Genomic DNA, 15,339 nt, shown 5'->3' with positions numbered 1-15,339 from the left:
AGACATGATACTAGAAACACCGGAGAAACTGCACCTTGCATTGCAGCTCCGTCCTCAGTGGAAAGCAACTCCAGAGTGAAGTAGTTCAAACCCTCAGGCCAGTGACTGTGGGGAGGGAGCTATCCTGGCACTGAAGACCAAGTACACTTCAATTGATCTCGAAGAAAACATCATGTTCCCTTGCATGTGGTTCCTGACTCTAAGCTGTGACACTCCTTTTGGAGAGATGAGATGTATAAATGTACATGTTTGAAACAATAAGGAATCATCAGCACAGAGCTATGCTGTTTTCAATACTACCAAAGGCTGAAACGTATGGAACAAAAAATTAGGACTTTGGGTCTGGATGAGGAGTGCTCTGGTTTGAATATTTGTGTTTCCCCAAAATTCATCTGTTGAAATCCTAACCCTTAAGGTGATGGTATTAGAAGGTGGGGCCTTTGGGAAGTAATTAAGCTTTGAGGGTGGAGCCTCATGAATGAGATTAGTGGATTTATTAAGTAGGCCCAAGAGAACCCCTTCCCATTCCACCATGTGAGGTCAGAGGGAGAATATGTCTGTGAGGAAGCAGGCCTTCATCAGACCCCAGAATCAGTGGGCACCTTGATCTTAGACTTCCCAGCCTCTGGAACTGTGAGGAATACATTTCTGTTGTTTATAAGCTACCTAGTCTAAGGTATTTTCTTATAGCAGCCAGAGTGAACAAAGACAAGGAGTGATCAATTAATCAAGAAATATTTACTGAGAATGTCCTATATACCTGGCATTGGGTCAGGCACAGAAATGAATAAGGCCCAATCATGTCATCAAGTCTTGATGGAGGGGTGGTCAGACAAGTACATTACAGTCCATAGACTTGCCATAGCCTTGCTTCAAAATCATTCAAAATAATCCAAAGATGTGGGAGTGGTGAGGGTACAGCTGAAACACGATGGGTCATGTATGAGTTGTTGAAGCTGGGTAATACATGCATGAGTTCAATACACTATTATTATATGTTTAAATATACTTAAAATTTCCAAAAAAAAAAATATTTCCTATAGTAATAAACATGAGGGATAAAAAAATAACATAGTGAAGGACATGTTCAAAAAGAGCCCATGCCAAGATTAATGAAGAAAGAAGCTTTACGGGCTCTTAAAAATGACACTTTAATTAGCCTGAGGTGATGTGGTGGCTTAAGGAAAGCATAGTTTCTGAAGGAAACTGCCAAGCTACACATCTAATGTAGCATTACACCTGAGTTCATTATATTGTACTTGCAGGCTGTTTTAAATTAGTGTATTTTGGTTACAAAAACGTACCAGTCAGAAAAAAGATAGAACTGCCATAAAGGTATTTATACAGTGCAGTGGAAGTATAGGAGAATGAGCAAAATATTCAAAAGGTGAGTTTTGAATAAAAGGGGGAGCTGGTGGGATTTGGATATGAGGACATGGGGAGGACATTCTAGAGTCCAGACCCACACAGGCAAAGATTCAAACCCAGAACAATGACTCCAGTGCTAATGAAGCAGAGACAAGTGGAGGGTCAGTGGGAAACGGCATTGAATGAAGTAGAGCAAAATGGTCTAGGGCCCTGAATTGTCAAAGTTAGGAGTGGGATCTATCTAGAACTTTTATATGTAACACTTACAAGCACTTCGTCACACCATTCTAAGTATTTTACAGTCAATGGGCTTTTACAATACATTCTTGAGTAATAAAAGTAATATTGTGTGTGTGTGTAAAATTGCTCGATTTCTTGAAAACCATCCTGCATATTTTGGAAAATAAAAGTTTTCTATTTTTATGACTTGTTTAAGAGGCTTATTATCACTATGAAGCATGTGATTATTCTATTGTGACATACTGCCTCCCCAAGTAGGATGGCAGGCCTGCATATTTCCTTTAAGAAAGTCTCAGGCAGAAGGATGGGGGCTTTAAGGACAGGTATAATAGAAACACAATTGCTAGGCCCAGAAGTCCCTACCCCACCATGTACTGATCTAATATAGCCTGTTGCTCAAAATGACCCACCTCGGTTACGTTTTCAGGCTAGTGCTATAGATTACAACTGAACAAAGGCAATCCCAACCCTTGTTGAATGAAGCAAATGTGTTTGATTTAATGATGTTTAGTACTATATATAAAGCAAAAAATTATGAAAATAAAGCTGAAAATCACATTATAAAAAACTCTAACAGAAAGTAGACTAATGGTTGCCTAGGGCCTGGATGGGGAGGGATTAACTGCCAATGGGGACAGGATTTCTTTTGGGGATGAGGAAAATATTCTAAAATTGATTGTGGTGATGGTCGCACAATCTATGAATATACTAGAAGTCATTGCACTGTACATTAAATGGGTGAATTTTATGGTATGTTAAATTATACCTCAACAAAACTGTTAAAAAAGGAAATGCTAATGGAATTTGGATAAATTTATTTAGCTATATGGCATTTTAAAAAAAATTATGTTATTTTATTACTATATCATTTCTTCTTATTCTTCATTTAGTATTCTTATTACATGTACACACAAACTTAAATATCTTTGCTTTATAGTGTTATTGCTTGCTCAGCTAATATAATGAGAAAGGTCTATTAGATTTACACAATATGCTTGAGCACCAAGTGTGTGTTCAACACCACTAGGCACAAGACAATGGAAAAAAAAAGAAATAACATTTGCCCCTGTTTTCAGGAGGTTAATAAGTACCAGAGAAACAACTTGGGCTTTTGTTTGTTTTGTCAACCTTAGAAATTCTTTTTCAGAGCCTTGGTAGGAAGGTGGTACTTTCAGCCCTGATGACATTCAAAGTCCTCAAATATCCAAGGTAGAAAATTCAAGACTCAACTGTAAAATAAAAGGATTAGATCAGCAGACCCTTTTTCTTTCTTTTTTTTAAAAGATGACCGATAAGGGGATCTTAACCCTTGGCTTGGTGTTGTCAGCACCACGCTCATCCAGTGAGCCAACCGGCCATCCCTCATGGGATCCGAACCCGTGGTCTTGGTGTTATCAGCACCACACACTCCCAAGTGAGCCACGGGCTGGCTCTGGCATTTCTATTTTATATATCAGACTTCTGAGTAAGATTTCATTTCAAAATTTGTTGACATCTTTTAGACTCAAAATAGGTTGATGGAGAAAGGTCTGGTATCCTACCTACATCTTCATTCTAATGTCCTTTTTCTGAGCCAGGATACCATCCAGGATACCACATTACATTTAGTTGTGTCATGTTTCTTTAGGTCCCTCTTGGCTGTGGCTGTCATATCTTTTTGGAAATTTTTTACTTCCAATTTATAACTTTTTTGGCTTTACTGAGATATAATTCACAAATAATAATTGTATATATTCAAGATATACAATGCGATATGATATACTTTGTGTAACGATTACCACAAATTAATTTTTTTTATTGAGGCATAAATGGTTATACATACCTGTGGGGTACAAAGTTGACTATTAATACTTGTGTACAATATGTGATGATCAAATCAGGATAGTTAGCTTATTCATAATTACAATATGTAATCATTCTTTGTGTCCGTTAACCAATTTTTCATTAGCCCTCCTCCCTCTTTCCCTCCCGCTTTCCACTTCTAGTTTTATTTTACAAACATTCACATGGTACTTACTATGTGTCAGGCACTGAGTTCCAAACACTTTACAAATATGAACGTATTTCACCCTCATAATCACTCTATATGGAGTGGATACTATTGTTATTTCCATTGTACACAGGCACAGAGAAGTTAAGAAATTTACCTAAGTTCAGTCAGCTAAAAATGTCAGTCAGGATTTGAACCTCGCCAGTCTGGCTTCAGACTGTGATCTTTTTTTTTTTTTTTTTTTTTTTTTGTCTTTTTCGTGACCGGCACTCAGCCAGTGAGTGCACCGGCCATTCCTATATAGGATCCGAACCCGCGGCGGGAGCGTCGCCACGCTGCTAGCGCAGCACGCTACCGAGTGCGCCACGGGCTCGGCCCCAGACTGTGATCTTAAGCCTTCTATTATGCTACCTTTCCCAATGACATTTATTATTTAACTATTTTTGTTTGTTTTGCTCTCTTTATATATTTTTCTTTTTTTTCCCCCCGATTTCGTTTTTTCCCAATTACTTTTATAGGTTGTTTTTCTTAACTATACCCAGTGCAAGCAAATTAAAAACTAGTTCATGTAGGATCTTGAATTTGAGGACAGAAGACAGAGTTTAAGAACTTATTTCTATTTACATGTAAACATGTAGCAATGCCTAATAAAGTACAGGCCAGACACTATTTTGATACTGGGTAGGGATGAATGTGGAGGGCAGAGAATATAAAGACAAATGACACAGTCCATGGAGAACTCTCATCCTAATTCAGATGCAATGTGAGGTTGGTATCTGAGTCTCCAAAGAGTTTTTAAGAAATACTTCAGAATTAGAAATGTCAAGGATTAGATACTGAATGTGGGGGCCAGAGATTGAAATGGGTTGAAGATAAATCTATGGTTCTAGCCTAAGTGGCTGTGAAGACAGTAATGCTATTAACCAAGAATAGATGCGCAGTAGAATATCGCGAGTTGTTAAGTGACTTAGTCACAGATATGCTAAATCTGGGGGCTGGTAAGCACTCCCGGTGATACTCAAATAGGCAGTAAGGAACTGGGGTCTGGAGGCCAGAGCTGTCTCTAGTTCTAAAAAAATTAAATGACTTTTGAAACCCCTTTTGATGTGAGGCACCATGTACTAAGTTATTTCAAGCTATGCCACTGTCCCTAAAGTAAGGGCTAAATTAATCAGGCAGTATAGAGTAGCGGGACTATCATGGATATTTTGGGACACTGGACATTTAAATGGCTCCTTTTTCCAATCTATTGGAAAAATGCAAGGGCTGCTTACTCAGTAAGGGAAGTGGTTACTATGTTCCAATTTCAAAAGGACCTGTATTCTGCACAGTTAGCTCACACTTTTCCCTGAAGTGCCACATTAAGCTAAGTCAAGAATTCTCAAGTCCTCAGACCTAGACAGTAAAGGTGGTTCTACGTAATGGAACGATCACCAGAAAGCTTGCGGCAGCTTTCTGAAAACGATGCGTACGAGGGGCTGTGTCTGTCCTTCCGTATCACACTCGTCTCAAAGGACATCAGGTTCAAATACACGTTTTCCTTACCCCTTCTTTTACTACTTGCCTTTTCTTTTTTAGTTTGCTTTTTCTTTTATTACCTTCGTTAGAGGATTAATGTCAAACAAACCCAGATGAAAATAACATCTTTTTAATACGCCAAATTTTAAGATTTTAAGTTTTTTTGTTTTTTGGGTTTTTTGGCGGCTGGCCGGTACAGGGGTGGAACCCTGGACCTTGGGTTCCACATTCAGTACCACATTCTAACCAACTGACCTAACCGGGCACTAGCTTATTCCCAGTGTCGTGTTGCAGAAACGCCGGGGGAGAGAGATGATCGCACTTCCATTCCGACCTCGCACCCTGGCCACCCCGCTCGCTGGGTTCTCTCGCTGAACCGCTCGGCTCCCGCCCGGGACCGCACGACCTGAAGGCCACTTCCTGCCGCTCGGGGTGTTGAGAGGAGGGAGAGCGGCACCTGGCCTTGCCCGTACCAGCGTCGCCGCCAGCCCACGTCGCCTCACCAGACCCTCACTCGTGCCCCTCGCGGCCGCTTCCCTTCCCGGATTCTGCCAGCTTCGCTCTTCCGGGAACGTGCGCGCTTGCCGGCGCCCGGCAGTGCGTCATCAGCCAGCGCCAGTCGCCGCACGCCGTGGAGCAGCGCCGGGAGGCCCCGGGGTTCGGATGCTTGAGCGCGCACGGGGGCAAGAGGAGCCCGGATTGGGACAGGGTCGACGCCGCCATGCAGGTCTCAAGCCTCAACGAGGTGAAGATTTACAGTCTCAGCTGCGGCAAGTCCCTTCCTCAGGTGAGTCATTTCCAAGTCCCCCTCACTCTGGAATTCTTCGGGGTCTTCCTCGCGGGGCAGCCGCCCCTCTCCTCGGCACTGTCCCTGGCCTCTGTTTTACTGGGCCTGGACCAGGCCCCGACTCGGGGAGGCCCAGAGGCGAGTGACGGTGCTCTGGGGCGCTTGTCGGCGCTGGTGGATGAGGACGCTGCTGGCACCACGCTAGAAGCTGGACCGAGGGGTGAGCAGGGTCGACGAACTTTGCAGGAACTTTTGTAAAGTTCTCTAGGACAGAGGACGCGTCCCTTTGGGCTTCTGTGGATGTTCACAGTCGCTTTTACACCGATGAGGAAAACGTGGACAGATTGGTTGGCAGACATCTCTCCCCCGTTTTAATGCTCATTCATCAACTGTTTGTTGAATTCCTATCATATGCCCAAGTCCTAGGGATACAGCAGTAAACAAGAGAGATGCAGACTTTGCACTTGCAGAATTTATTTACTGTAGAGAGAAGTATTTTTGATCTTTGCTGAACTTGATTCCATGGTCTTAGAACATTAGAGGTTTTTTTTGTTTGTTTGTTTTGTTTTTTTAAGAGGATCCGAACTCCTGACCTTGGTGTTATCAGCACCACACTCTCCCGAGTGTGCCACGGGCCGGCCCGAAGATTAGAATTTGAAGGGGATTGGACATATTAGTAATTGTCCTCCAGTCCTCTGGTGTTTAAAACATGCGACTGAGATCCAGCAAGGGGAAGTATGGCTTATTCAGCGTCACACACCTAGGCTTTGAAGCCTGTTTTCTAATTTCTTGTAAGTGGTGACCAAGCTTCTGCCCAAGCACTTCTAGTGAGAGGAAACTTTTGCAGGAGCTCATATTCGAGACTCTGTACTTGTTAGAAAATGGTTTTAAAACCTGCCGCTTTGTAGCATGCCACCGTTGATCGGAGTCCTGCCCTTGGAAAACAGAATATAGCTCTCCTCCCGTGTGTCTGCCCCTGAAAAATTTGGAGTCAGTGACTACTTTTCTTCGTCTCAAAATTCAGGTTTAAGTAACTCCTTGTCTTCTAATTGTTCTTCACACAATATGATCTTTCTCATTTTGTTCCTTCATTCTGCACATTTATTGAGAAGTTACTGTGTGCAGGCAGTTCTGTTTAAGTGTTGGGATGCTTGGTGAACATGTCAGACAAAGTTCCCTGTTGGGGAAAAGGATAGTAAAAAAGTGAGCACATGAGAAGACAATTTCAGATAATAAAAAGTGCTTTGAGTGGTGAGGGACTGGAGGAGAGCTGCTGTGGAGAAAGTGTTTTGGTTAAAGCCTTCAGGGAAATGCCTGTCTACAAGAGGTGATATTTGAGCAGAAACTTAAATGATGAAAAGGAGCCAGCTATGTGAAAATATGGGGAAAGACTTCAGTGCTGAGGGAACAGAAAGTGCAAATGTCCCCAAATGGGTATGCACTTGGCAGTTTGGAGGCCTAGAAGAGGCACAGGTGGGGCTGTAGTATGTGAAAATATGGGGAAAGACTTCAGTGCTGAGGGAACAGAAAGTGCAAATGTCCCCAAATGGGTATGCACTTGGCAGTTTGGAGGCCTAGAAGAGGCACAGGTGGGGCTGTAGTATGCTGAGTGGACGGGGGAAGGGGGTGGGTGAGGCTGGAGAGGTAGTCTTGTAGTAAAGGTAGGAAGTTTGGGTTTTATTCTTGTGCTGGTGAAAGTCACTGTTGGGTTTTAAACTGGGATGCTGTGTGGCAAATGACCATAGTGGGGGAGGATATGAGTGGGAACGGTTAGGTAGTCCAAGTGAGAGACTTTGGTGGCTGGGGCTCAGATGGTAGCAAAGGAGATGCTAAGACACGGTGGGATTCCGGAGATAGGGCCAATGGAACTTGCTAATGGATTGGATGGTGGTAGAGAGAAGTTGAGGTGAAGGAAAGGAAGCAGTGGTGAGAACTCTTCAGTCATGACTCTGAACAACTGGGTGAGTGGTGGTGCTGATAAGTGAAATGGAGAATTGAAGACGAGCACATTGGGGGTGGGGAGGGAGAAGGTAGTGAGCAAAAAGAATCAAAAGTTCTACTCTTGACGCTGAAGGTTTGAAGCTCTAATAAATGTCAAGTGGAAATGTTATTTTGCTTAAAGTTATAGTCCTCCCCAACACTTCTTGTTTCCTTTTCTTGCTTTATTTTTCCATAGTAGTAAGCAGTTGTATAAATACCAGTATGGAGATTGCAGGTGGAGTCACTATCATCATTACCTGGGACTAGGTAAAAATCATACTATGTGAAACTCTGAACAGAGAAGAGAACTGGGCTGAGGACCTGAAGTAGTCTACATTTATTTACATTCTCCTCAAGAGGAGTAGGAGAAGCCAGCAAAGAAGAAAGAAGTAGGCACGGACATAAGGGAGAATAAGAAATGTGTAGTTTCGTGGAAGCAAGTGTTTCAAGGAGGAGGGGGTGGGCACCTGTGTCAGCTGCTGCTGAGAGCTACAAAAAGATGAGGACAGAAGAGACCATTGACTTTGGTGTAATGTAGGGAGCTGCTGACCTTGGTGAGTAGTTCCAGTGAAGTGATAGGGAGAGGAGCTTGAACGAATGGATTTGGAAACCCTTGTTTGTCCTGGTTAATGCTTTCTGGTTATTCCTTTGAGGTGTTGTAAAGTTAAGGCTTGGGCTCATAGACCCCTGGAGCCCGTTGTACAGACTGGGTCAAAAACCCTCCACATGCAGGTCTACAAGCTAGGTAATAGGAAAAGGTTCTGGGAGCCGTGGGTAAAAATTAATAGGCTCATATTTAGAGCTAGGAGCACCCGCCCTAGTGGCTTCGCGGAGCATCCCGAGAAGTGTCGTGTATCCGAGCCATTAGTTCTTTATACTTAGGTCCCTAACCCGGGACACCTGGGTGCCCATACGCAATTACATTAGGTAGTAACCAAAGAACACCTGGGCGTGCGTGGGTATTTAAAGCAAATGCTCGGCAAGATTCTGAACATCTGAGGGGCCCTGACCATTTTCCTATGTTTTCCCAACAGTATACCCCTTCAGGGTCCCTACGCCTTCAAAATCTTCCGGGATGTTCCCTTAGCGAGGATAAATGACCCTTACATTTACGTACTACACATTCCATCCCAACAGTCCCAAAAGTCTTTAGCTTGCTCCAGCACCAACTCAAAAGTCCAAAATCAATCTGAGAATAAAGGCAGAATTCCTTTCAGCTGTGTGCCTGTAAAAATCAAAAGCAAATTCATCTACTTCCAAGGTACAGTGGGACAGATGCTGGGTACACATTCCTCTTCCAAAAGGGAGGAATAGAAAGGAAAAACAGGCCCCAAACAAATCCAAAACCCAACGGGGTAAACATTAAGTACAGTCGGGCATCTGGGCCCCCAAAGCACTGGGCAGCCTTGCTCCTCCAGCTCCTCCAGGTGCAGCCCGTTGAGCTGCCCTGGTGCTTGCAGTTTTTCCAGGCCGGTTTTGCACGTTGCCAGCAGCCCCACAGGTCTGGGCTCCTGGTGGCAGTCCCACCATGTAGATGCCCTCTGCAGCAGCTCCACCCCTGCAGCAGGTCTCTGCCCGAGTTCCCTGGCTTTTTCATACATCTTCCAAAATCTGGGTGGAGGCTGCCACGCCTCCACTGCTCTCAAGTTCCACCAGCCCTGCAGACTCAACGTGGCCGCCACTAAGGTTTTCAGCTTTTGTGCTCTCTAGAGCTGCTGCACATCTGTCGTTGACCAACGTCTTGCCAGTTCAACAGGAGGCCTCCAGTCCTTGCCCACCCCCAAAAAGACGAGCACCTTGGCCTGCTTCCTAATCAAAATGGAACAGTTCATCTGCCTCTGTGGGAGCAACTAAAAAATCCCTTAAATCCACTGAGTGTACCTTGCTACCTGTTTCCGAACATTTAGTGAAACACTGTTCAGGGCGCAATTGTTGCCACAAGGCAAACAGAACTGCATTTGGCTGCCGGTCAATTTTCTTTTTATCAACCCCTGGCTGTAAGCAAGTCAAGCCAGATCTGCTTACGGCTAGTCTTGCTTGGTCCCCTTGGGATAAAATCCCTAGCATTTCTTGGGGGTTTGGTCTTAACCACCTTTCAGACCCCTTTTGCTTGTCTTTTCTTCTCTACTTCACCCAGGCTAGCTATCATGGTCATCACTTCATGTGTAGGACGACCAATGTATCGGGCCAGTGTGGCCGTCAGCAATCCAAAGGACGTTGTCGAGGCATTCTGCAGCACCGTGTCTTTCATGCTGCCTGTAAAACTTTCATGGTCTGGGCCATGTGTGTTCACATTAAACATGGACTGCTGGCTGCATCCCCAGCTCCCAAATCATTTGAACCAACTCAGTATGTTTGCCACTTACAATCTTGGGCAGTTCTCCAGCATTTCCCCACATGGTTTGGGCAGCTGCATTCACCCAGTCCATTAAGGACTGATTACCTGGCCCTTGTGCATACCTGCGGCTATTCTGTAGCTGCTGCCTCAGGGACAGTGCATGGTAATGGAGGCCAATTTTTCTATCTGCTCACGAGAGCATATCACCCTGTCCACCCATAGGTCCCATAACCGCAGTAGCCAAGCAGCCAGGGGCTCCCCCTGTTTCTGCGGGAACTGTCTCCCCCAGTTGACTAATTCAACCTGGGTATACGGGACATAGGTCGTGAATTTGGTCACCTGTGGATTGCCCACCGGTTGTCTGCCTGGTCCCATAGGCTGCTCGTTTCGTTTTCTGGTGCACAACAGGTTGTGCCTGGAGACACATGGTCTCCCCCAGCTCACCCCTGGGTTTGTTGTCCTCCCTGGTGTGAGAGGCAGGGGTGGCTAGTCGCTGCATGTTATCTTCCAGGATATTCATCCATGCTTCCAACAGCTCTGCTTTTCTGCTCCAAATCTTGGTCAGCTTGCAGTATAGTGAGTAGTAGCCAGGCTCTGGTCAGCAGAAAAGTGGCTACCGGGCACCACATGCTCAAGGATAGCTACATCTCCTCCTCCTAAGGGGCTCTCCACTGCATATTTTGAGGCCGCACACTGCTTCATGGAGTGCCTGGTCTATGCTGACTTGCAGTATAGTAAGCAGCAACCAGACCCTGGTCAACAGGAAAGTGGCTGTAGGGCACAACATATTCAAGGGTAGGCACATTTCTTCTTTCTCCCAAGGGGCTTTTGGCTCCTATACCTGCTCAGAATCCTGCTACTGACTACACCAATTGTAAAGTTAAAGTTAGGGCTTGGGCTCACAGATCCCTCAAGCCCATTGTACAGACAGGGTCAAAAACCCTCCACATGCAGGTCTACAAGCCAGGTAATAGGAAAAGGTTCTGAGAGCCGTAGATAAAAATTAATAGGCTTTATTTAGAGCTAAGAGCACCCACCCTAGTGGCTTCCTGGAGCGTCCTAAGAGCGCCGTGTAACAGAGCCATTAATTCTTTATACTTAGGTCCCTAACCCGGGACACCTGGGTGCCCATACGCAATTACATTAGGTAGTGAGTAAGGAACACCTGGGCATACATGGATATTTAAAGCAAATTCTTAGCAAGATTCTGAACATCTGAGGGGCCCTGACCATTTTCCTATATTTTCCCAACAGGTGTGTTACCTAAACCACACATGGAAATCCCGTTGTTGTCTGATCTGTGCATATAGTGATTCTTTTTGGGCACAATGTTTTTATTAATGCAGAGAAGGTCTCTTCGTTTACTCCCCAGGTGATCTGATCCAGTCTTCTGACTTTAAGTACCATCTACGTACTGATAACTATCATATCCCCAGCCTTTATCTCTACTCTGAACTGGACTTGTGCATCCAGCTGTTGCTTGACATGTCCACTGGATGGCTGATAGGCATCTCAAAATTTAATGTATTCAAAGTAGGTCACCAGCTGTTCCCCTCGAAATCCTCCCCCCACTTAGTAGTCTTTCTCAGTCCATGAAAACTATATCCCTCAAGTTGTTGATGCCCAAAACACTGGAGTTTTTTGTTTTGTTTTGTTTTGTTTTTGACTCTTTGCTCTCTCCTTCAATCTGCAGAAAATGCTGTTCTGTCTTCAGTATAGATCCAGAATCGAATCACCTCCATTACTATCATCCTGATTCATACATCACCCCTGGATAATTGCACTTGCCCCTACTGCAGTTGACCCCAGGTGGTCTCTGTTTCCACCGTCCCCCCACCTTCTCCCATTCAGTAGTTCTGCAATTGACTCCATGTGGTCTCTGTTTTCACCCTCCCCTCACCTTCCCCCATTCTGCAGTTCTGCAGTCGACCCCAGGTGGTCTCTATTTCCACCCCGCCACCTTCCCCCATTCTCAGTCTGTTATCAACAAGCAGCCAGGGTGATCTACTCAGAACCCCCCAGTGGCTCCCCATCTCCTCAGGGTGAAAACCAAAGTCCTTTTAATGTTGTGTTAAGGTGCTCCCTGAAATTGTGCCTTCCCCGCCTTCCTCTCCAAGCTCATCTCCTCTTGTCTTCCCCACTCTACACCAACTTCACTAGTCACTTCCCCACTTGAGGCCAGGTACGCTCCTGCCTTGGGACCTTTGCACCTGGGATTACCTCTGCCTGACTGCTTTTCTGCCGGAGACCCACCAGGCTTGCTTCCTCAAGTCTTTCAGATTGTGATTCAAGAGAAGCCTAACCTTATTTAAAGTTATAGTCCTCTTCAACACTTCCTGTGTCCTTTTCTTGCTTTATTTCTTCCATAGCACATGCAGCCATCTGACATTCTGATTTTTTTTTTTTTGAAATAGTGAAGAGATTTTATTCTATTTTTTTTTTTTTTTTTTTTTTTTTTAAAGATGACCGGTAAGGGGATCTTAACCCTTGACTTGGTGTTGTCAGCACCACGCTCAGCCAGTGAGCGAACCGGCCATCCCTATATGGGATCAGAACCCGGGGCCTTGGTGTTATCAGCACCGCACTCTCCCGAGTGAGCCACGGGCCGGCCCCTGAGATTTTATTCTAATAGCCATAATTACAGTGCTTGTTTGTCAAAATAAAAATTGAAAACAAGTATACAAAACAATTGATTATTAATCGTGTATTGAAAGCAGTAAGAGATTCCACAACACCAAATAAACCAGTTTTGAGGTTTTCCCGAAGATAAATTTTTTTAAAACAGCTTCTTCAGTGTTTATCAAAATACAAAAGAAAAAAGTAGAGGTCGTCGTTTTCGATGGCAGATCGGACACTTGCAGGCTGAGGGAGAGAGAGCTACTTCACACACAGATGGGGGTGATCCCGAGGGTGGCAGCTCTAGAATGGATTGACCCTCCTAGCGCACACATGCTCCTGCTGGTGAGACCCCAGACAGTCTGTCAGTGTGTCGGAGTGCGTGAGTGAGTGCTGGGAATGGCAGGGGCTTAGCTGCGGCCACATGCTGACCCAGGGGAAGGCTAGGCCCCTGTGGCCTCCCAGTCCATCCCCTCAGTGACTGTGTGAGCACAGGTACAAGCACAAGGCTATGGAACACAGGGTGACCCAAAGACGAGCAAGTCATGGGGCCTCTACTGTGACCATGCAGGATGGATCGGTTGGTTTTGTCATCGCCTAACATTCCCAAAGGGGAACAGATGAGCCAGTGGACTAGTATTCAGACCATTACTGCAAAACCTACACTAGGCGTAGTCTCCCTTCTGTGTGTGCAAGTGTTCTCCTTGTATTTTCAACTATTGTAAAAAATACACTGAGTTTGGGTTAAAAACTAACACCAAAACGGATCTCAACACAGATATAAGCCAGGAGGAGCATCTGCCTTTTCTAACACGGCGGCTCCTGGAGTCCGGGTGTCCACATCCCTTCTCAGTACTGAATAGTGAGTTGATTTTTCTTTTTACAATAAAAAGCTGAGTAATATTGCATAGGAGTACCAGAGACTGCCTCATTGGAAACAGACTATTTACATTAAATAAAAAACCTGGCTGCAGGCTGCGTCTGCCACATTTACAGCATGGTGCAATGCACACTGTGACCAAAACCATGGAGACAGCTTCTGGCACTCAATACCACGGAGTTGCACATTTGCCACATGATAGTAAAGCAGAGGGCGGAGAGGAGGAAGGAGGGAGGGGAGTGTTCGCATTCACTTTGGTTCTGGAGCTGATTGGACAGCCAGTCCAGTCCTTCATAGAGCCCATCCCTGCTGGTGACACAGGTGTCCTGAATGTACCAGTTCCTGTGGCGCAGAGAGTGCAGCCACAGCTTGTCTGTGATTTCAGCTGCATTGATGACATTGGGAAGGTCCTGCTTGTTGGCAGACATGAAAAGGACTGCATCCTGGAGCTCATCCTCGGCCAGCATCCTCATGAGCTCCTCACGGGCCTCATTCACACACTTCCGGTCATTGCTGTCCACCACGAAGATCAAACTTTGTGTATTCTGGAAGTAGTGCCACAGTGGCCAGATCTTGTCCTGGCCACCCACATCCCAGACGGTGAAACTGATGTTCTTGTACTCTATGGTCTCCACGTTGAAACCTATGGTGGGAATGGTAATCACGGTTTCACTGAGCTTCAGTTTGTACAGAATCGTCATCTTCCTGGCGGCATCTAGACCCACCACGAGGATGCACATTTCTTTTTTGCCAAAAAGGCCTTTGAAGAGGTTCGCAAAGATATTCCCCATTCTTGTGGATGGGTGGAAGCGACACTGGCCAGAGAAACCTCAGCAGCTGCTGGTCCAAGCCAGGCATTGGTTTCGCTCCCACCCATTCTGATTATTTTACTTGCTTGTCAGTCTTAAAAGAAAGCTTCATGAGAGGAGAGGCTTTTTTTCTGTTTTATTCAGTGCTGGTATGCGTAGTTACTGACACATAGTAACACTAAATAAATATTTGTTTAACGTATTAATAAATACAGTTAATATTTTTCCAGCCTCATCACACTGTTGATTTGTGGCTACAATTTTTATTCATGATGTTGATCCAAAGTCTCCCATTCTGGAGTTAGTCAGCTTTCGCTGTATTTGTAATGCTGTTAAACTTATTTTTGGTGATTTTCCAATGATTAAGCATGTTGTTTCCTCTGTTGTTGTAGAGGCTTAACCTTGACCTTTGCTTTAGTCTTTAATACAGTGGTTCTCAAAGCAAGGTTTTTGAGCCCCTAGTTGTTGCCAAGACCTTTTCGGGGGTCTGTGAGGGTCAGTCTGTTTTCACAGTTGTGCTGAGATATGACTGGCCTTTTTCCCTGTGTTGATATGTGTTCTGATGATGGAGAAGCAGTGGTGGGTAAAACTGCTGGCACCTTACTAACAATCGAAGCAGTGACCCCATACTATATTAGTAGTCACTGTATTTTTCAACACCATGCATTCGTGGTCAAAAACAAACAAACAAAAATGCTAGTTGTTCTTAAGAATGTCTTTGAGAAGCTTTAAAAATTATTAATTTAATTAAATCTTGATCTCTGAATGCATGTCTTTTTTTGTATTCTGTAAGAGGAAATGATAGTATGTATA

The 15,339-nt window shown here is 44.7% G+C and overlaps 2 protein-coding genes across 4 annotated transcripts in view; one reads left to right on the top strand and one right to left on the bottom strand.

Moving 5' to 3' along the window:
- Window positions 1-5,773: 5,773 nt before the first annotated feature.
- Window positions 5,774-15,339, top strand: part of NOL10 (nucleolar protein 10) — a 117,409-nt gene continuing 107,843 nt past the window's right edge. For 2 of the 3 annotated variants that reach the window (XM_063078342.1, XM_063078340.1), the window contains exon 1: window positions 5,774-5,903. In XM_063078342.1, coding sequence (XP_062934412.1) covers window positions 5,838-5,903 — 66 coding nt within the window. In that variant the 5' untranslated portion in view covers window positions 5,774-5,837. Of the gene's footprint in view, window positions 5,904-13,638; window positions 13,700-15,339 lie in introns of those variants that run through there. The other variant, XM_063078341.1, reaches the window with a different exon arrangement.
- LOC134363191 (ADP-ribosylation factor 1-like) lies at window positions 13,828-14,508 on the bottom strand. The gene has a single exon (XM_063078767.1). The coding sequence runs from the start codon at window positions 14,506-14,508 to the stop codon at window positions 13,828-13,830; it is 681 nt and encodes a 226-aa protein (XP_062934837.1).

Source organism: Cynocephalus volans, chromosome 14 (genome assembly GCF_027409185.1).
Source record: "Cynocephalus volans isolate mCynVol1 chromosome 14, mCynVol1.pri, whole genome shotgun sequence".
Classification (NCBI taxonomy): domain Eukaryota; kingdom Metazoa; phylum Chordata; class Mammalia; order Dermoptera; family Cynocephalidae; genus Cynocephalus; species Cynocephalus volans.
Note: the sequence above shows the minus strand (reverse complement) of the source record. Positions and strands in the feature narration are given on the sequence as shown.

Bases quoted from the DNA above. Each gene is read 5' to 3' on its own strand.
- LOC134363191 (XM_063078767.1), bottom strand. From the start codon at position 14,508: ATGGGGAATATCTTTGCGAACCTCTTCAAAGGCCTTTTTGGCAAAAAA.